Source organism: Harpia harpyja, chromosome 13 (assembly GCF_026419915.1).
Source record: "Harpia harpyja isolate bHarHar1 chromosome 13, bHarHar1 primary haplotype, whole genome shotgun sequence".
NCBI classification, from domain to species: domain Eukaryota; kingdom Metazoa; phylum Chordata; class Aves; order Accipitriformes; family Accipitridae; genus Harpia; species Harpia harpyja.
The window spans coordinates 3,048,353-3,071,667 of NC_068952.1; the positions used below are offsets into that span (position 1 = coordinate 3,048,353).

Here is a 23,315-nt window from a genome sequence, read left to right on the forward strand (position 1 = left end):
ATAAAGGTAGAAGCATCACTTCTTGAGGTGTGGAATGCTTAATCTGTATCAGTTAAGGAAGAGAGATTTCAGACAACTGAAAGGAAATGTTGGAAGGGTTTCTGGGTAAATGTCTGCATCTTTAGTTAAATACATCATCACTATTTTCCTTCTCTCCTGAATTTGGCTCATAAAACTAGCTGTAAGTTGAACCTAGGAAATAGCTGAGGCCCAGTTTTAGGGAATGTCAAGCTTGAGGAAAAGCCATTGGGCATCAAGAAGAAGATACATATTAGGAGATGCCAGCTGAGGGGATGCTGTGCTTTTTGACCATTCACACAAGATAACAAAGGTCTGCAATCTGTTTGGTGTTGTGGCTTTCTGTGAAATTTCATATGGATGTAGTTTGGCTTGGGAGAGGATTCTGAGACGGTGACAGTGAAGGTATATTGGACTTCTGAGTGTAGGCTCTCTCCCTTAGTGGGCGATAAAAAAAAAAATCAGTCTTGCGATGTACTGATTTCTGAGCCAAAATATATGCTTTGATAAACACAGAAATCTTGCAGGGAAATACTCAAGTTATCTAAAAGGCAGCCATTTTTACCCCTTCCTTATCCAGTCATAATTGTTAAGAGAAAAAACAATTAGAAACTTGAACTAAAAAAGGACATAGGAAAATTTGAATCAACTAGCTAATTACAAAGAAACCTTGAGAAGAGTCTTGCACATGTGTCATTTATCAACACCAGTGGTCAGGCCCCCATAAGTTCACCTCTAGCTCAGGCCTGAATCTGCTTAGCTGGGGCATAGGAGAGAATTATCATATTAACATCGCAAACAAAAGCTCAAACCTTCATTAGAGCGAAAATAAGTGCTTTAGATTTGCCAGCTGACCATTTAAGGGTCTATCATATTTACTTTCTCCCTACTGACAAAACTTTCAAGGTCGGCTGGTGGGGATTGAAGGCTTCGCTCCATCAGTGCTTTCAGCCTACATGAAGGAGAGCAATAAAGTTTATTTCTGTGCCTGTGTTCTGCTTGCTGCTTATAAAACCTCATCTGTGTTTGCTTTTTCTTAGCTAGCAGAGGGGAAAATTGCCATTAGTCTTCTGGCAGACTGTCAATAAAATATCATTCCAAGTTCTCTTACTAGAAAGCAGATGTTTTTCTTTTTTGTGTGTATGCTTCTTTCCTTTCTTTTCACTCTATTCATCCATCTTATTTTTATCTTTTAAAGTCCCACATTCTACTTACTGTACTTTAAAGATATAACTGATTGAACAGGGGCCTCAGTAATCAAATATATAATAGTTTTATATCTGTGGCTTTCTCAAGGCACAGTGGTGTTCTCTGCAATAGCCAAACACAGTAAAAATGGCAGCAGTAAAAGCTTAAACATATGGTTATTTAAGTGAATTTGAAAATTCATACAATAAGGAGAGTTGCCCTAATTGGTGGTGAAAAATCATTGGGTTAACGTTCAGATAAAGACTTGCTTTTTTAGCACTACCACATAAATGTTTTCAGAAGCTTCTTTAAGATTGCTGAAAAGTAATCACTTTCCAGTTGTAGTACTTCACTGTATAGTTCAATTTTACAAAGCCAGGTATAGATAATTTTCAATTTAGTGTATATGTGGGGCTATACGAGTCAGGGCCATGGTGTGGTTATATATCGGCTGCTCTGACCATTGGTATGCTGCCAAGGTATTACCAGCAGAGTCTAAGGGCATGGTCTGGAGTTGACTGAAGTTGTTTCCTCTGAACTTTCAGCCTGAACTCTTAAAGGGGAGTGGGGAGCAGGAGATCCTCCAAAATATTAAATATGACAAGAGGACTCTTGGAGGGTAGGAAAGCAAAGATTGCTGCAAGCCATGTAAACTCTTATTTTACCAATAGGGACAAAGCAGCCTCCAGGATGTGCTAGATCTATAAGAATAGATTGTCCTGAATTAATAAATCCTGGTTGATATGCAAGGGAGTTTTGTGTGTCTAGCTCATACTGGTCCTATCAATCTTTCATAAAAGGACTTGTCAGAAGAAGTAGACTAGGCCTTTCTACTATTTTAATGGTAATTTAAGCAGTAGAAAGTAAGTTTTTCATGTATAACAGGTCCTAAATTTCTCATATTGTACTCTTATGTTTTTCTCATTTAGCTTTTGAGAAGCAAGATGACTTAATTGCGTCTCAGGATTGGTGATTTAAATTATTCTTATAATGTTTTTCATGGCAGAAGGTGGGTGTTACAGTCTAAGATTGTGGGGATATTGAGGACTGCTGTTCTAATCAGTAGTAGCAAAGCAATTGAATACTATTTTCTTCTGGAGAAGAGTATATAAAAGCTAACGTAATGTCATTCATATTAGTGAACTGGGCTGCAATGGCAGTCGTTTCACAGTAAAGCTCTGCTACCAACTGGTCCTGCAGGAATCTCTACTGACATTCATAAATGATTGAGAAGAGGAGGAACACTGAGATGATAGTATTTGCAGATGCAATGAGATTATTTAGGAAAATCAAATGAAATGCTGCTTATGAGGGTTTTCTGAAAGGTTTTTAAACTCTGAATTACAAGATAGTAAAATGGTAGGTGTCATTAAATATCAATATGTACAAACTAATTCATACCAGAAAAAGTAACCTTAATTATGCAAGCACAGCAATGGAGTCTGTTGGCACTGAACTGAAGAAATTGCGCAGTCATTGTAAATAGCTCTTGTAAAACAGTTCAGTGCTCAGAGGTGACCAGAAATCCCAAAGGATCTTAGTAGCTATGGGGAAAGGAAGCAAGACCAGACCAGAAAACAGCATTTTGCTATTGTGCAGTCATTGTTTATCCACATCCTGAATGCTGCATGTGGTTTTTAGTTCCTGTTCCTTATGATGAAGCTAAATAGGAAAAATACAGTGCACTGCAACAGGGAGGATTCCAAGGATGGATTGGCTTTCCTACATGCAGGAGCTAGGCAAGCTAGGGAAAAAGAAAAAAAGATACTTGAGATAATATGAGTGTATTTTCATAAAGATACGATTACAGAGCCATAAGAAGCATCGAAAAGTTAATAAGTAGTATGAAACTGAAATACATCAAGGATTTTTTGTGATAAGGCAGTTTCTGTAGCTCCAGTAGTCTCTAATATGTTAGTTACTGGAAGCTGTGACTGTGTTAGAGTAGTAATTACTATACAGTGGCCCTGCTTTTCTTAGCTGCTGTTGAAAGTACAGTGCTGGGCTAGCTGTCTCACCTGGCAAGGCCATCCTCATGTTCCCAAACAGATATTATTTTTAATGGAACAAAAGTTTGTCATTAGTATTAAAGCTGATGATCTACATGCAGCCTTAGCTCCGAAAGTCTGTAAACTACTAGCTGCTAGAAGCTGATAGCAAATAATTAGGGGAAAGTCCCTTAATATTGTTCCTTTTCCTCTCTAAACATCAATTGCTGGTCATTGTCAAAGGCAGAATGCAAGACAATACAGAACTCAGGTGTAACGTTCAGTATAGCAGCTTTTCTCTTATTCACCATTTCCCCTCTTATTTTGCAACTTCTTTTCCTAATCGTTTTGCCACTAGTTTATACCCTGTATTCAGAGCAAACAGGAAATTGCTAGTGAAAATAATATATAAATCTGTCATCAGCTGCATTGTATACAGTCATTCTAAACTTTGTAATCAGATTCTATGAAAATTAAGAGCATTACCACACAGGTGGCAGCAGATGATGCAAGCCAATATTTCAATAAATTCTCAAAAAAAAAAAAAAATCATTCTTAGTTAACTGACAAAATCAGTCAAACTAGGGTAAACCATTAATTAATTTGGCTATTTCATATGTCCCTAAGCATTGTGAATAATTTTTTTGTCTTAGTACCAAGAGTTTTCTGTCAAGAAATCTTCGACTGTAGTTCTTTTTATAAAGAAAAATCTTTGTTAGCGTTCAGTATTAAGAAAAAATAATAGTAACTCAGCACTGCTCAGTTGATAATGGCTCTAAATTTATACTCAGATTGGAAATATTCTCAGACTTCATGTATAAATACCTTTATTTGCTTTTCACGTTATTCCTCATTTGTTTCTTAGGACTCCCTCTTTCTAAGAAATAATGCTGTTGTGATGCTCATTTGTTAATACTTTTGTGGAAAACATTTAGAAGTTCTTATAAATGGAAGTGCTGCAGTCTTCCTATTATAGCATTATAGTTTGAAGAGTTTTTTTCAGGTGATGGAAACTTAGGGTTTTTTTCCAAATGAATCTGACAAGATACTAAAATCATTAATAGTTCTGTTCAGAAAGTATTTAAGTATATTAAGAACATGCGTAGGACTTTTTCTGAATATAATGCCTTACTGAATCAATGCTGCTGTGCTTATCTCCAGAGCTTTTCAAGGAAAACCAAACAAATTGCCATCTCTCTGCAGGTAGATACTGCTTTTCTGATCAACATGTCACACGCTCACAGCCATCATTCTGTCCTAATATATACTTGTAAAGAATTCACATAATAAGCGTTTGGATTTTTTTTAATAAAATGGATATACACAGGTAAGAGATAAGGGAGAGGGGAAATATAGAATTGAGAGAGTGAACTTTGAAAGGGATGTCTGGTTCTCACTAACACAGCCAGTGAGCATTGCAATAGGTCTAACATACGTTGAGGTGAATTGCTAAGTTTCTGTCTGTCCCTCTCATTAATAGATATTATGAATAGAACACTTCGACATTATAAAAAAGTGCAACCAACATCAGTGAGGGTTAAATCAGATCCTATTTTTCAGTTTGGTGTGATTAGGAGATTTCTCCTTAGGGAAAGCTTGACTATCTCCTCTTCAATCAAAGAAAGAAAGAAAAAAAGGAGGGGGAAAAAGGGGGTACCAAACTGAAATTTTTCTTAAATTAAAATTATTTTGATACATTTATACGTTTGTACTGCTGGAAGTCTGGAATAAATCCCTGGTAAGCAGTTATCTTGCTCCCTAAGCATTAAGATCAGTGGGATCTGATTACAGACAGTAGTGAAGACTACATGGGTGTAGAGCCATTGTCTTTTCCATTTGTAGCACTCTAATGCAGAAGTAGAGTTCTCTGCATAAATGTAAGTTCACAGAATCTGGTTTCGGAGCCATCTGTGGCATTTTGATGGTCCCTCCTTTATTGCATCTGCAGAAAATATTGTTTAAGTATGTACTAGTTTTAGCTGTATGACTGTTTCAAAAAGGTGGGCTATTTTATCGTTGCTTCACTTCTCTGCAGCAAGTCATCATTTCATAAGGTCAGCCTTGATGAAGAAGTCTAGCAAGCACTTAGCTACAATATTATTCTCCATTAATGTTATAAGAACAGTAATTCATTTTTCAATGTGCCTTTTTAGAAGAGCTAATAGTGTTAAAAACATCTACCCAGTGCATGTCACTGATGAGCAGTTTCTTATATTAAAAACACTTACTCTGTATCTAGCACATTTTGCATTTATGTCTATTAAAATGCATGAAACATCTTTCATAACATTTTAAGCACTCGGTAGCTTATTACTGGAACCACATAACTGCTTCCTTATTATCTCTTCTTGACAATGACTTTAACAAATTACATTCAGGTAGTTGTTAAAATTTCCATCCAAGCACATTTCTTTTTTTGGATGACATGTCAAGAGGTTAACTTATGCTCCCTTCCAGCTGATTTCTAGGCCTCAATCCATCAGACAAGTCACTTCAAAGGAGATATTACTCTGTTGAGACATCAAGATTGGCTTTCTGAGATGCAGTCCCCTTTGGGAAGTGTGCAAAGAATTCTGCAGCACTTATTTGTCTAGGCAGTCTTGAAGCAACAAGACACAAGATGAAGACCAAGACATGGAATGAGAAAAAGCTATTAAAGAAAAAAGGGAGCTGTGGTTAATGTAGCTTGTACTAATTCTTTGGTATTATTTCTCATTCATTCTATATTCTGTGAGATTTTCCTCCAAGGAGTGAAGCGCATGTATGTAGAAATAACATTTCATTAGTGAAAAGTTCCTCTCTGTCTCTGCACATTAAGTCTTTTCTCACTAATAGTAAAATCTATGTGGAAGAGAAGGACCAAATAGGTAAGTCAACAATTCCATCTTTCACTCACATGCCATGAACTGTTTACGTGTGACTTGTGGAAATCGGATCAGAAATGAAGAATAACAAGCGTAGATAGTATGCTCGCTACCATCTAAGGAATTCTAGTTTTACCAAAACTTAAGCACTATAGTTGTTGAGTATAGGTGAAAATTACCTGTTGAATTTGTGTTGTGGTTACTGCTATACTTTGATTGTCCGTGCAGTTTTTGCCATGTAACGTTTCAGTAGCTTGAAAACAAGTATGCTGGTTCTTAGGAGGGAAAAACGTATACCGTGGGCTTTCAGGGGAAGAAGTATTCTTGCATCTCCAGCTAACGTTTTGCAGGCAGTAGAAGACACTTAGGAAGTCAGTTGACAAGCTAATCAGCTATGAATAAGAGTAGCACTAGCTAGAAAAGACTACAAAGTGGATTCTTGACTTCCTAAAATTACATTAACCAAGATACAGATTGCACCTTAAGAAAGTGCAAGTAGCATCTCTGGTCAAGAAGCTTACTTGTTTTTTTTCCAGTAACAAAATTTTGTCATTCACTGACACTGAGCACAATCCTTAAGAGATAACAAGTGGCAATAGAGCATTTGAGAGATTCTTTCAATGGTGAAATCAATTCCATCTACTCAGTTTTAAAAGTCATGCTCTTTTAGTTTTATACAGGCATGCAAGAGACAGAGCAAGCAACAGCTTGGAAATAACAGATAACAAAAGGTGCTTGACTGTATATATTGTTAGCATGTAGATGCTTGAGCAGCCATAATTGCAAAGTGAAATTCTCTGAAAGTTGCAAGTGAACAATGAAAAAGTAAAAATAAAACTCACTACTGCAGATGTCACAGTTATCTTCGGTTTCATTTAGCCACCATAAATATATGTCTCAGAAAGTAATAGGTTTAGAAGCAGCTGAAATGTAGCATGAAAAGTTTTGATTCAGAATGCAGAAAAAGGCCTTGTTTGCAGCACAGAAACACACATTGGTCTTTTGGGTAAGAAATACATGAAGAAGCTGGAAGAGTTGCTGAAAATTTACCTTTAATAAAATGCCATGTTAAACTTATGCAAACTGTCTCAGTCATAAGTGGTATCTAAGACAGTTGAGTACTTTTGTTCCCAACAAAATCTTTATTGGAATAAGTATGTGGTAATTTTTAAAATCTTACTTTAAGCTCAGGAATCCTGAAAAAGTATGTCTGAAAAAAATGCTGATTTTATAGGGAAATTTTTATAGGTTCCCTGGTGATTAGTATTCAGATTAGTTTCTTGCAGATAAGGAATATCAGACCTAACTCAACATTTAAAGAATATTTACAATATTGTCTTCAATTTCAGTCTGAAAAATTCAGGGTCTTTTTTCCTTTAAAAGAAATTTTGTTTATAAGAAGGATTCAAACAACTGTTAATGTGTGTTGTTTACCCCTTTTAAATAGTCCTAGAGCACTGAAATCCTTAGACACGTATTCACTTTATATGACCTTGCTACTGTTGATATGCTAAGTTCTCTGTCCTATGGCCCATACCATTGAGAACGTCAGGAATCTTAAATTCTGGATGAAACCTGGTGCAGCTGAACTGGTGGCTCTTCAGAAGCTGAAAAGGTCTAAAAGTCATCATGAACTATTACACTGTAGTGACAAAACTTTACAAGGCTAAACTTGGACCAAGAATGACATGACATAGTAATGAAGAAATACAAATCAGAAAAAGTGTGGTTTTGCAAGTATTTTGTGAAATAGTTTAGGAATATGCAGGAAAATAAGCGTAGGCCTTAGGTGTCATCTATTGTGTAAGTCAGAAAAAAATCAGAGACCAATCCTATACCCAGTAAAGTCATTAGAGGCTTTGTATTCATCTACTTGTAATTTCTGAAAATAATAGGAAATGTCTATTTTAGTGCTCCTTGCTTGACTCCTGTCTATGTAGAAGCATCCAAGAATAAGCAGTGTCAAGAAACAGTGCTTTTTGATCCATGATGAGTATAAAAATATTTTAAATCATTTAAATAATAATCAACAATTGCAAATCTTTAAACATTATTCTCTTTATCCTTAACTAGGCAAAGTGTTATAATTCAGCGTTTTCATTTAAAAAAAAGGAAAAGAAAGGGATAAGAATGTGAGATTTAGTTGTTAGTATTTATAACAGCTGTGCCTGGGATGAAGACACCTGTAAATTAAGAGGAGCTTATTCTTGAAATAAAGTCACAGTCCAAATTCTTTTTCTTTCTGGGCCAACTAGTTACCAATCTGCTTATTCTTAAGCACAATGTGCAAGATTTAAGGGTAAAGTGGAATATTTAAGTGTTTTTTTCTGTTATGTTCACTTTTGCCTAAACATAAAGGTGATGGGTTTTATAAAAAGGTAAATTATGGAGAAGCATACTTAAGTTGTGCTTACTTATATTTTAAAATGTACTTCAGAGTTTTGACAGCCATGGTTTGATATAAATGGGCACAGTCAATATCAAAGTCAGAAAGGCTAATGTGTGATCAAAGCTGTTTCTGCTTCTTTCCAGTTGTCAGTTACAATCTAACCAAAGTACAATAAATATTCCAATTCTCTCAGGAAAAAAAATAAAAGATCAAGCGTGTACCAACTTTTTCTGCAAAAATCACTGTAGCCAAGGTTATTTTTCCTTCACTGGGTTTAAGTGGAAAGAAAGAGGGCAGACTTAGCAGTAGAAAACAGTAGCACGGGTTCTTCAGACTCATAAAGGGTGTCTCCACCATCAGGGTACACTTAGAGATCTGCTATATCTGCTTCCTGCAGCAGCTGTGTATCTCAGTCTTTTTTTGTATTTATTAGCTGAATGACAGTGATTTGCAGATCAGCAATTAAAGTCCAGATTATCAAAGTTATTTAGACGGCTGTCACATGTTGAAATCCTTCTTCGAAGCCAGAATTCCTCCAGATCTCTTGGGTTCGGAGAAGACGGCAAAGTTCCTCTGGAAGCTGAGGCACTGAATTTGAATAGTAACTTGTAGAGATGATGTCTAAGGAAAAGGAGATTGCCAGGTGTGTCGCTCTCCATTTCTTTGAAAGCCTAGAGGAATATTCTCGCTGTTTCTAGAAATCCAGGACAGGGAATGTATGTGTTTCTGCCTTCCTGTTTTGTAGGTTTAGGGGCTTTTGTTTGGGTAGTCAAGAGAAGAATGATGAGTCTGCTGAGGTAAAAGTCTAACTCTTCTTGGCAGAGCAGAAAATAAACTTGAACTCATCTTAGGATCGCTTTTTTTCCCCTTAGTTTAAGCCCACATCTCAAATCAGTACTATTGACAGAACTCTGACTTCACACAGAATTAATGAAGATTAGATATCCTGGCTGCTGTTAAAGTCATATCAGAACAATGGATATTTACTTTTAAAAAATTGAAGTCCAGTATTGATTAAAATTGGGGTTTCATGTTAGTTTTGGTACTATTTTACACAGGAGTTGCCAAGTCAGTTCTTATTATTTTTCAGTCCTGTTCCCATTATAAGTAGAAAAAAAAGCAAACACTAGTAACTCCAGATGAATTAGCCATTCTTTTCTCTACCAGTTTTACAAAGTTTTTGTTAAATAGGACTTAAAAGGAATTTTCACTGAAACAAACTTTCAGTATAAGAAAGCTCTCTAACACAAACATTCTGCATGGGAAAATTTCAGTATTGTAAATGAAATTTCCCATTTTATTCTTTGTTGTGCAATATGCTAGTTTATAGTGGATTATCCTTTAAAAAACAAACAATTCCAGTTATCTAGCCAAATAGTTTTTTGGGTTTTTTTTCCCCTGTATTATTCAGTGCCACTGTGTGTCTAGGTGAGTTGTCACAGTGACTCAGTTCAGGTTCTTCAAGTCCCTTGAGGGTAGATTTAGATTAGACATAAGGAAGAAATTCTTTACTGTGAGGGTGGTGAGGCACTGGAACAGGTTGCCCAGAGAGGCTGTGGCTGCCCCATCCCTGGAAGTGTTCAAGGCCAGGTCGGATGGGGCTTTGAGCAACCTGCTCTGGTGGAAGGTGTCCCTGCCCATGGCGGGGGGTTGGAACTAGGTGATCTTTAAGGTCCTTTCCAACCCAAACCGTTCTGTGATCCTACAGTTCCCTTGATGTCATCCTTCTGTGATCTTTTCTCAGGCTTGGCTACAGGAGGACAGGGGAGCTGGCTGAGAAAATGGGATAGCAGGCTGGTGAAATAGCTGCTTTCCTAATGTACTGCAGTAGCGTAGGTAGAATGAAATTGAAGATGTTGACTTGAAAGTGTTTGTGTTAAATGCACCTTACTTAAAATGCTTAAACGTATTCAGCTTAAAATTCTTGGAATTTTTAATTATAGCAGCCATGCCAAACTAAGTAAAAAACAAATTAAGTTTTACTAGAAGTCACACGAGTAGTTTGTGGAAGTGAATCTGCTGAATACCAATTCAGAGTCCTAGGATTTGGGTTCACTTTAAAAAATTTAGTGTGATTCAAGGCAGGATATGACCTTACAGTGTGTTTGTAACGCTGCATGATCTTTGCAAGTGCACGTTTTTCTGCCTGCAGTAAGTACAAAGTAAATAATCTTACACTGAAACTTGCTTTAAATTACTATCGGATTGCCAGGTATTGTAAGTTCACTCTCACCTTACCTGCAGCAAAGTCAATTGTCAAGTTCAACATAATTTCTGAAAATTTGGCTGAAAATGCTCAGCAGTGAGCTGACAAAGCAACAACTATATTTCAAGCTCATTGACTTCGTGCTTTAGTTCAGGGCCTTGGGGTAGATTCATAAAACCTTTAGTACCTTTAGCACATTTTCTGATAGTCATGATCCTTAGAGAACAGTACAAAAAAGAAACTGCACTCTTATTAAAAATACAGGGATCTAGCTGACTTCTGGTTTTAGCTTTTAAAAGATACTTTTCTTTCATTATTTCCAAGAAGAAGGAAAATTACGTGTCCTTAGGGCTGTTTGTGTTTCACTTGCTTAGATATATGACTTACAAAACTAAATTAAAATGCAGCTGATTCCTAACAATAAATGTTTTAAGTAATGTGTCAAGAAATATCTCTGAGCTGGGTTAGACATTTCATAATGCAGTAATAAAATCAGTTTTATCCTCTCATGCACTCTGAGTTCCCATAGAGTTGTAACTGCAATTTCAAAACATTTTTTTCAAGAAATATGGTTCAACTTAATATAGGCCCATTTATTAACCAGCAAAGCACACTTCCAGTTTTGAGAGTGTGTGTGTGTGTTGTGTGTATACTTTGATGTGGCAGGAAAGTCTAGAGGCCAAGACTTGCAACTGTCAAAAGCTTACTACTTTCTGATGTTTCTTTCTTTCTCCATCCTGTTGAAATTCAGTAGTGGTCCTCGTACTCTTCATAGAGAATAGGCTTTCACAAGACAGTAGTTTATCATCAGCACCTTTCTTGGCAGACACCAAGAATCCTTAGATTTAATTTAGTCCAATAGATCTGTCTATGTTCTGCCCTCCTGCCTTGATCCACTGGCTCTATTTAGACGCTTATGTGTCCGCAACAGTTAATATCTCACAGCTTTAAAGAAATTAATGGATGAGTATGTGCGTTCTCACACCCCAACTTCAATAGCTTGCTTAAGGCAAAAGGTAGACAAAGCTGGGAGAGGGCAAATACTGAGCAGTTCAGACCATGGGCAGGGGAAGCAAATTCATAGAAAAGAGAAAAGGAATAGGCAAATGACTGTAGAAAACTTTATGTCCTCGGACCTGGATATGGTGCTTGATTCCTGGATTGGTTGTTTTTTATATCCTTCTGTGGATTTTTCTTCCCCAGTGTGTTCACTATGTCTGCTGGTTTTCCTTACTAGTGAACTAGATCAATATTAAATGCAGCCTGTCTGTAGTTCGGTCATGTAGAGGAAACCAGCAGAATTTTCAAAACTACCTTGTTTAGCTTTCTGCATTTCTATATGAGTGCATGTACAGAAACAGATTTAATATTATATTTTTGTTACTCAAAATAATATGAGCAAATCTGTTCTACAGCTGAAATGAAGGCTAATGAATGATATTAGTAACTCTAATCTCCTTCATTTTAATTTCTGAGATGTCAGGTTTTGTTTTAAAAAGTAATAAAAATATCCTAAACTGCCAATACTTTACCCAAATTGCCAAAAGCAATTTTGCCTGTAATAAAGCCATTGTGGGCTGGAACATTTTGATCAAGCAGTGCAGATTGATGTGTTTTGCTTGATACTACTCAGTAAATGTGCTGTTCTTGTGGAAGTTTCTGTATGAGTCTGTTAGGAAGAAAATACAGTTGAAAAAATGTCTTTGACCTGCAATAAGACTTTTCCAAGTTAATTTATCAATTAGCTTTACATGGTAAACTGATAAACATTGTTGGTATTTAAAAGGCAACTAAGTTTTTCTATTAGTAAGAAACACGCATAGTCAGGGAATTTCAGGATGATGCAGATGCAGTCATTTAAAATTCAGTTGATTCACTAGAATAATTGACTTTTTAAATTCAAGTTTGCAAATGAGTGATTTGGAAGACCAGAATTGTTTCTGCAGCCAGCCACCACAGAAAGGATAACGAAGATTAAGATGCCTTCCCCTATTTGTCTTGTGTTTCTGCATCCAGTTCTGGGGGAACCTTTTCTGAACTTTGTGCTGCAGACTGTTGTGTAATATAGATGCCTCATGAGGTTTGCACAGAGGCTGTGAGACTGGCTGCTTGCACGAACAGAAGCCTAGATTCCAGGCATGCTAGATTTACCCCGGAAAGCAGGATAAATGAGAAGGCAAGAGAGTTCTCTGGTTCTGTATCAGGTATTTACAATAACACTCTTGGGTATCTCTCAGAGCCACTGTCTTTACAGTTCAGCTAGCTATGTATATGTTATTTTAGCTCTAAAACTCCATTTGAAATCCTCAAAGTAATATTCTCTATTAACCGGAGTGATCTCAGGATTTTGTCCTTTTGTCCACTTATTCTCTCAAATTTCAAATGGGAAATGTTGTCTGATATTGATTGCGGTAGTATGCACAGTTATCTTTTGGCAAACTAGGCTGAAACCACTGACATTTCTTATACTGACCAATGAATATAGTAGTGATTTGCTTGTAACTAACTTGGATTCCGTAGGTTAGTACGGCATTCACTGAACCATCTGGTCTCCCTTGTTAGTCTCTATTTACTTTGTCTTTCTTTCAATATGTCATTTTTGATATCTACTTTTGATCACAGAATTGAATGGTCCAAGCCAGCTTGGGTGGCATATATGCAATGGGTATACGCATTGGTGGTGGTGGATGGCACTGTAAGAGCCAGTAATAATTCTTGTGTTTGGTTCAGACAACTAGTTTTGAATGTGCTTTGGTACAATGCCAAAAGCTAGTATCTTGTTTCAAAGTAATCGGTTTGGGTTTTATGAAGTTCTGTTCAAACTGTTGGTAAAAAATCTCCCAATTTAAGTACAACAGGATAGATATCTATAAGAGAAAAAGTATGTGTGTTACCATCAATTAACAGGCCCATTTGAATTCGGCAAATTTTCAGCGTTTGAATTAGGCTGGACAGGCTCCTCACAAAATAGTAAAGAGAAGAGGAATCTTCAGAGAACATTTAGAATATTCAGCATGCTGAGAATGAGATTTTTCTTTCGGAGATTCATACTTTTTTCCTTTAACTTTAAAAAGGACCAAAGGCAGTTAAGTTCTAGCTGAGGTGCTGAAAACAAAGTAAGCTCAACTTTGGGTGCCTAAGTAAAGCTATAACTTAGGATTTTTGGGGCTTTACATTTATATGTTCTAGTTCATAATTAATTGCATCATCAAGATTTGTACCTCTATTGACTGGCTGCACAGTCTGTATTTTCCCATGTAAAAAAAGGGTTATACAAGCAATTATCTGCTTCCAAATGGATGTGCAGAGTTTACTGACATGATGGACTGTGAGCAAATTGTGGAAGCCATAAAAGTGCCTATACTTTTTTTTATTTGGTACTATCCATTCACTCTAGGGATGCATAAAATCTAGTAGTTATTTAAGCCTTTAAAATAGGAAAAGAGCTGAACATAGACATTGATAATAAATTTCATACTTAAGCAAGAGGAGATACTTAGTGGATTTTTGCAGGTTACAACTTGACTCTGAAAGCAAAGGTTTATGATTAAGTTATTCGTCTCTGAGAGAATCAGTAGCTCAGAAAGTGAGCAAGTGCTGGGTACATGAAGCAAATTAACTCTGTCCTGTCTAGAAGGAGGCAAATGAGTTCCAGGGGAAGGACAGCATGGGAAATAGCAATGGAGAGATATAAGGTTGGAAGAGTGGTATCAGTCCATACAAAACAGAAAAAAAAAAAAATTTTTTTTTTTTTAAATTAGGGCTCTTGCTTTTCATCTCATGGGAGATATTTAATGTTTTTAAAGAAAAGAGGGTAAAAAAAGCCAGTCCTGTGTCCGTCCGTCCCCCCCAAGTGGCAATATGCCAATTCTTATTTAAATACAACAGCATTTTCTGCTCGTGTGACTTAATTTAAGTGGAATCAAGTCAGTCTAAAGTCAGAATAAGACTGGAGAGCCAATGATTTAGATTTATAGTAGATTCACTATAAACTAGAGCACTATAAACCAGGACAGAAGAAAAGTCTGAACTGTTATGATCTCAATAATATGATGTTTAAATTAATTTCACGTCAATATATTTGAAAGTCCATGAGAAAAGTACTAATACAAACTATGTTTGAGGTTGGCTAATGCCATTTAACGAGATACCTTAAGAATTTTCTTCTGCAGTCCTTGTACTCTTGTGTGGTATCAAGGGATTCCTACATGTTTTTGTGTTTAATCATTTAGAAAATTTTCTCCTAAATATACTGCTCACAAGCACATTTATTACTTTCATATGCAAAAGCATGTTCTCGGCCACGAAGCAGCCCAAGGGCTATGTTCTCTACAGGAATGGTGGGCAACCATCCTTCCTCATCCATCTCTCCAGTGGCCATGGAAAACTATGCTACTTTGCAGAGATGCAACATGACGTGATGGGTACATACACAATACTTGGACACTGGTCTTGTTATTTTGTAGTTCCTTGTACTCTCTATGACAAAGCAAAAACCCCTCTTCTCTGTTAGAAATTGGCTTCAGGAAAGAAAAGCCTCTTTTCTGTGCAAGATAGCTATTTTCTACAAGGCCAGGACTGGTTTCAATACATTGCTCCCATAGTGTGTTATACCCAGGTTCATCCTTTTCATAGCCCTTTCACCGTAGTTCCCCTTAATCCAGTTTAGGATTGCATGTACTGCAAACAAAGGCATCTTACAGGTTGTTCTGACCTGATTTTTTTTTTTTACTCAGAGTACTCTTGCAAAGGAAATAGACTGATACTTAGGAAAACATACGTTTAATTCTACAACAGGAAGAGTTTACAAGTCCCTAACTGTTAAAAGAGATAATAGATATTTGCCTATATAAATGTGAGCAGCCAAGTTGGATTTGATATTTATATACACTGAGACACCTTTACATGAATGGGACACTACAGCAGGTTGTAATGTGAGAGCAAATTAAAATTGTATGTGCTTTTAGATCTTTTAGAGATCTGTTGTGAGATAAGGGAGATTAAGTAGTTCAACTACTTAAAAATTTTTTTTAAAAGAAGAGTTGGACTAACAAATGAAGAAGGGCTAACACGTTTAAAATAATAAAAAGTGATGTATTTCTAGGCAGGCCTATTGACTCTCACTAAGTTTGTTACTCATGTCATTTAAGCATTTTTTGTAAATGCATCCCTTGTCTCCCAAATCTAGTTGGAAATTGCTTCTACTGAAGTGCCCAGTAGAATAATAGAAATTGCTTAAAGAGCATTATTCGCTGCACCTATATCACCATATCCAAAGAGAACATTATTCACTTAAGCTTTATGCAACACTGGTCTTTCTCTTGTCAAAGAAAGTAAACGCTTAAGGAATAGAACAATTCAGGTAGTTGACACCAGTGAGTACATATATATCTCTTTCTGCTGGGTTTGCATGCCTTTCCTAGCTTAGTGTCAATATGGAGGCATAGAGAAAGCAACGTGATGTTATCAGAATCTCACTGCCTTTGCTGTAGCTAATATTTTTATTCCTGGAGATCCCCTGACATGCTCAAAATAGCAAATATTGCATATAAAAGCAGGGCAATAAACCAGCAGCAATTAAAAAAATGCTGATAGAAAATAGAAAAAGTCTGATATGAAAACTGTCCAATATGCTGAACAGCTACATCAAGCGATTAGTGTCTTTTTCCCTCCATGCAGTCCTGAAGTCAGAGAGGCTTTGATTTTTAGACAATGTCATATAGTACCCATTTATTAGTAGATCTCATCCATCACAGTTAGCCTGCACTGGGTGGAACAGAATTCAAAAAGAAATGTGGGAGAGTTTCAGAGCCAGTGGCATATCCCTTTTAAAAGAAGGCTGACACATGGGATCTAGTCCCCTGCAAGGACGTAGTGGAGGTAGTGGTGTGACTCGGTGTAACCCTAATGTTTTTGTGTCAAATGGTACTTTATTATAGGTCTCTCTTAGTTATCAGCAACCTTTATTCTGCCACAGGAACTGGAAAAACAGGGCAGGGAGGTCTCTATTTTGCAAGAATGTAATTTGTTAATTGCAGAGTAGCTTTACCTTTTGGACAGTCTCCGCGTAGGTCCAATAACTCAGGTTTGAGCACAGAAGCTTTGATTGATCAGTTCAGTGCTTGGTCAATCACCTACTCATATCAATGATAGTTCATAGTCAGGATTTTCTCTCTTTCTTTCTCTCCTTGGTCAACAGTGCAAGGGACAATTTCCATAATCATTTTCTTCTGAGAAATTTTTTCTTAGGTATTAAAGATATCCTGTTTCCTAGATTTGTGAATACTTCAGTTATTGCAAGTACATTGTGCTATATGTAGAATTATATTTGTTTCAAAAGTGCTTGTTGTACTGCTTACAAAACCAACAGATTACAAAAAAGGTATCCATTAAATGAAAAAAGAAAGTATGGTTTGAAGGTCTGCTGACATCAGAAGGTACTGGATCTGAATCTTAATGAGTCATCTGGATGATAAGGTAATAGATGATCATCTGAGAAGTCCTAATAAACAAACATAGGCTGAGAAGCTGACATAGATTCAGAAAATTATAACACACATGCACACACACTTACCACTTGTACCTTTCCCCCAAACTATTTTTAATGAAGGAACAAAAATCCAGTCTTGTAAACACATGCTGAAGTTCTGGTTGCAGTAATCCCGTTTCTTAAAGGCTTGTATATGACTGGAAAGTGCATAACTAAATCCATGTTGACTGTGCCTATTTATGACAACCTGGTTCATTAAATGTGCATATACAATACATTTCTGTAGTTAAATATACAGTAGAAGTGTCTTAACATAGTAGCTCTATATTTTGAGGTTTGTTTATACTTTGTAATTTTCTTGCTTGATGTGACTTTTGGTGAGTTTTAACATTTGCCCAGCCAGTCTCTCTGTCTCTCTCTCTCTTTCTCTGTGAGGTTCACATGTAAACTGATTTAAAGATTGCATAATGACTGTTTGGCATATCCTACAGGCAAAGGTCCAGAAACCCTTTTTGCTGGCTATAACCTCAATGATAATGAGTGGCACACAGTGCGTGTGGTTCGGCGAGGAAAAAGTTTAAAGTTAATGGTGGATGACCAGCAAGCCATGACAGGTAGTGTGGCATTGTGACTCCGTATTACTGGGGGGAAACACAAAACAAGAAAATGACAGACGTGAGATGCCTTTATCTGAAAGTGACAGATGCTTTTTTCTTTTCCTTGAATAAGATCCAAAATCCATGTTATGCATCTTGAAATACTGGTACTACAAGTGCGTTGTTACACTTGATATTAATGTTACTCTAACATCGCTATTGGAATTAATGAAAACCTTCACGCTGACTTAAATGAATGTTTTTATACAGTAATTGGAGAGAAGTCATTTGATACATCACTAATAAGACGGCAAGTAAAATGGTTTTGGCAACACACTAAATTTCTACTAAGGTTAAACTCTAAGCCATTGCTGTAAGGAAGAATTTCATAAACGTTTGAAGGATATTCTATTGTGTTTTAAATCTTGCATCAGCTGTCCTCAATAATTAACTGTTAGACAAGTTTTTCTCAAATACTAAAAAAGCAGTTGGGATGGGAGAAAAAACATGGCATGAATGCTAGCAGATGTTAGAAATATACTCCTATGTATATATTATCAGAAATGATAATAGAGAAGACTTTGGTTTTGTTCTGTTAAAGATAAGGCTTACATATGTGTTGTTAATAGCAACAGACCTGGCTTCTGGCCCTGATTCCATGCACAATAGAACATGCCTAATTTTGTGTTAGCTATTTAGTATTTTCCTTTTTTTTCATGTAGTATTAAATAGCTTTTATCGTTGGTTCTAAGCTTTGTTAAAATGGCAAAAATTTTAATGGGTTTTTAAAAGGAAAGCACCTTCTTTAGTAGTCCCTTTTCACCTCAGCAGAACACTGAAGACCATGTCACTGGTAGAAAAATAATTGCTATGTATTCATACAGTTGCAAGAACATGTCTTCTGGAATCAGAAATTACTAATAGATCTTCCAGAGGTGAAGCAAAAATTTAGTTTCTGGATGTGATGATGCTTTGGGTCATTCTCTCAAGAAAGTAGATGACCTAAACCAGCTTGGGGTTTTTTGTGAAAATAAATATATAGTGTTGGAGGAACTGTACTGATATATATCACCACCTTGCTGATTCAACTGCAACTCAAATAATAAGGCTACTTTGGGGATGTTTTCTAGTTAGAGAAAGCTGTTTAGATCTGAATAAAATATAGTATCTAGAACCAAATGCACATTTCCTGGGCTCCTCGTGGCAGATTTCTTATTTACAAGTACTACACGTTACAAAACCACAAAGAAGTACTGTTTTCACCTTTGGGTTCAGTCCCAGCTGCTCAGAGGAGCTTCAGAAAAGTTCAAAATATATGTGAAGGAGTAAGATGAAAACAGGAGGTTTCTATCATACATAGCCTAGTCAGGTGAAGTAATAAGTAAAGAATGCAGGACTGTAAGTTCTTGTAATCACTCTCCATTGTGGATATCTGCAGTTGCTATCAAATATCATGGTCTCAGCAAGTACCTGAGACACTGCAACAGGCTTCCTAGAGAGGTGGTCGATACCCCACGCCTGTCAGCGTTTGAGGCATTTGGACAATGCCCTTAATAACATGCTTTAACTTTTGATCAGCCCTGAAGTGGTCAGGTAGTTGGACTAGGCGATCGTTGTAAGTCCCTTCCAACTGAACTATTCTATTCTATTCTAGCTGTTAAAGCTAGCGAGTCTTTTCAGTCGCCTCCTGATCAAGCAAAAGTGTTGCCTGTGGGTCCAACTTTCTGGTACAACACTTGTATTCTTTCCACATGCCAGTACCTGTATCAGAAGCTGGCCAGTTGACTCAAAATCCTTCTCAGTTCTTCAAGCTGGAAGTTGCCAACATTTGTGTAATCCACAGATATTTAACATTCTTCATCCAAAGGGAGAAAGTCATCCCAGTATTTCAGACGGAAAAAGTCTTCCTAAACTCCCTGCAGGAAGCTGTGTGGCCAATCTGTGGCCTCCTTCATCAGTGAGGAAGGAACTGGCATGAGAGAAGGAGCTAGAAATTCTGATAAGGTGGGAAATCTGCTGTTAGTCCCAGGAATATTACATTTTCTACATGAAAAATCTTTATTGCCATGTAGTGCTGTGACTTTTTTTTTTTTTTTTGTAACACAGTGTGTTGCCAAAGCCTTCATGAGCTTAAGTTCCAAATGCACATAATGCAATTTAATGTGTAGTAGCTTTGAATTTCCTAAAGGTGTAGTGGAAGAGTTGCCGTATCAGATTTTGAGTGCTCTTGTTCTAAACTGCTTAGAACTTTTCTTCAGATGTCCCAACATTCAGAAATGTGGTTAAAATACAACCTGGTAGTGATTCATGTGAAAGGGTGTTATAATCTTATAGGGAGCATGAATAAAAAAGAGACTTCCAAAAATTCCAGCTTCTCCCACCACACACTGTGTTTTCCCTTTTTGATTCCGTTTCCTATGTCATATATGAAAAAAACCTCATCAGATCCAGAAAGCTTGAGCTGGAGGGGAAGCCATTAAATAATTCAGCCTGACTTTCCATTTTTTACAGGTTATGAAATATCACTTATTCATCCATGGATTGAGCTTAGTTATCTTTGACAAATGCATAATCTGTGCATGGATAAATAATATCTTTCAGAATCATAACTAGCTTTTATCGGAAGAAGTCATACAGGTGGTTTTGAAAATTTTACTCATCATATAAGAGTTTAAATACTTGCAGCCCTGATGCACTTTGTTTTCTGGAAACGTATAGAAAATAAAAGTGGACCGAAGGAGGTCACTACAGTTGGATAATGGAAAGGATACTTAGCTTATGGTTATGAACAGATATTCACTTGGCCTTTTGTATGATGTCCCATAGCATTGCAACAGGTAATTCATTTTGTGCACTGACTGGACAAGTTAAAAAAAGAACAAACCCCCGAGAACCCAACCTTGCAACCACAAACTTCAGTCTCTCTCTTTTCCTTCATTGCTGTAGTTGCAAATACTGTGGAGCATTATGTGAAGTCTCAAGTCCTGTTAGCATGTTCGTACGACTGAAATGTTAGAGGGAGATTTGGGATGTGAGCCCAGATCCTGGAACTTTTTTATTACTGTGCTTAAGAAAGAAATACATTTGAGGTAGTGAATGTAGTGAGGATACTGTACTACAGGCCAAAGCTTAGTGGATTTTTGCCATGACATTTATGCAGTGCCATCTGAAGTGATATAAGACTGGAATACGTAATGTTCCTCTCTAAACCATGATCTTCAGCTCTCTGGCTGCGATCCAATATAGAGCTCTTGGCCTTGCAGAAAGTTACAGATTTAGCATTTTTCAAGACAGCTCCCTGACTCTTTACTGCAAGGAAGAACCCACCTTTGCTTAATACATCGGGGAAGTAGTATCTTCAGAATTGATGTTTAGAAACAAGAACATCAGGAATGTTGTCCTTGGGGATTAAGGTGCCTCTTGCAGTGCTCAGCCATATGACTGCAGATCCCAGATGCTGATGGTGTTCAGTGACATCGGTAGAGGTAGTTCTTACACAGAATGCATCCTGAAGCTAAGCAAGCTGCTTGTAAATATTTATCAAAAATTATTAGAGGAATTTGTGTATGTGTGGTCTGAATGGTGTTAAAGCTTGCAGACCTTGTTTCACTGTAACTTCACTGATACCTGTATTCGTAATTCAGCGCTGTAACTTAACCTGTTGGTGAATCCATCTCTCTGGGGAAAACCCAAATATCTACATTCATCTTGCCCTTATCTTTTCCCTGTTCACACACATGTACACAGACACTTGCTTATAAAACCTATGAAGGTAGGTCTTTTTAAGCCGGCCTCAGGGCTTTCTGCACCACTGCTGAACACATCCAGCCTGGGTCAGAGCTCACACTCTCCTCTTGGAATAGTCTGTTCAGGGAAGGACAGAGGGAAGTCGGTCTGTCAACAGCTTTGCACTGCTACTGTGGGAACTTGTATTACAGAGCAGTTTTATGCCAGTATTTATTCCAGCTTGGCTAGGTCTGCTGTTCACCTTCTTTGTACTCCATAAGAGATGCGAAACAGCTAAGGAACTGGGAAATCTAGGCCATGGTTAGCGAAAGGTACACTAAGTGGTAAAATCAGTTAGTAATAAAAAGCTGTTTTATCATCATACCCATACAATGTGACCATGAATCAGCCTTGTGATAGTACTGCCCTACTTTAAAATAAGCATGGAAAAAAAAAATCTGAGCTCTGTTAGAAAAGGGAACTCTTCAGTGGGTACAATTTTGATGTGCTGGGGGGTAAGGTATTTAACAGCTAGCTTAAAAACTTACCTGACCTGTACGCAGTGTACCCTGGTAGTGTTGATCCTTTCCTTCAGATTAGCTATACAGTCAGCAAATTTCAGGCTTTCTGCTGTGCAGGGGTCCTTGTGTGACAAAGAAAGACTCAAAGGTAGCTGTGAGGCTTGGTTTTGGCCACCTTTCTGATGTAAGCAAGTCCCTTGCTGTTTTCAGGATTACAGGATGCTGGCATACACCCTTGCTGCAGGCTTTCTGCTTCGTCCATCTCTTAGGGTCTGCCCCCTTCTCCCACGATTCATCCCCATGGTACAAAGCTAGTTGCTTTCAAGGAAGGCTCTGTCTACCCTTGCAGCACAGGGTTTTGCAGCAGGGCCAGCATTAATGCACCTAAGACAGCTTAAACAGGAATCCTTCCTTCCTCTTGCCAAATCATGCACTTTCAAGCAAAACACATGGAATAATATCCCCCAAACTGTTATGTCTCTCTTCCATGAAACTCTAATGTTGTAGTTTTAGCTCTGAGGTTTGCCTTTGTGATCTTCACATTGCGTTAATTAATTGTGCTTGCTTATAGTAAAGCCACATGTCTGGTTAAGTGTAACCAAAGTGAGGGATTTCATTGGCAGTTTGATATACTGTGGTATTGTGTTTCAGTTAGAAATCTTGCTGTTGGCCGTATCCAAACATACTGAACTCAGTAGAAAGGCTCCCAGATGTTTACCAGTAGTTTGGATAAATTTAGAAGAATCCTCTTTGGAGCCAAGAATTGGCCCTGCACATTCTGAAAAGTGTGAAATTGATGCAGATACTTAATCATATGATGTGCTTTTTGACTTCCTATTTCAGATGCTAACATGTGTTTTCTTGTTACTATTTAAAGGTCAAATGGCTGGTGATCACACACGGCTGGAGTTCCACAACATAGAAACAGGAATAATAACAGAACGGCGCTACCTGTCTTCTGTGCCTTCTAATTTCATTGGGCATCTACAGAGTCTTACATTTAATGGCATGGCATACATTGACTTATGTAAAAACGGAGACATCGATTATTGTGAGCTAAATGCAAGATTTGGGTTCAGGAACATCATAGCAGACCCTGTAACCTTTAAAACAAAAGCAAGTTATGTTGCATTGGCCACGCTACAAGCATATACATCTATGCACCTTTTTTTCCAGTTCAAAACGACCTCTCTGGATGGATTGATACTTTATAACAGTGGCGATGGAAATGATTTCATTGTGGTTGAATTAGTAAAAGGGTATGTATGGATTAGCATAATGACAAAACCAGTCTATTCAAAATGTATATACAGGAGAAATACAAGGAAA

General features: G+C 37.2%; 1 protein-coding gene across 15 annotated transcripts in view; it reads left to right on the forward strand.

Moving 5' to 3' along the window:
- Positions 1-23,315, forward strand: part of NRXN1 (neurexin 1) — a 730,978-nt gene that overhangs the window by 330,941 nt on the left and 376,722 nt on the right. For all 15 annotated transcript variants that reach the window (XM_052805915.1, XM_052805916.1, XM_052805935.1 and 12 more), the window contains 2 exons: positions 17,635-17,757; positions 22,864-23,245. In XM_052805915.1, the coding sequence (XP_052661875.1) occupies positions 17,635-17,757; positions 22,864-23,245 (505 nt within the window). The remainder of the gene's footprint in view (positions 1-17,634; positions 17,758-22,863; positions 23,246-23,315) is intronic.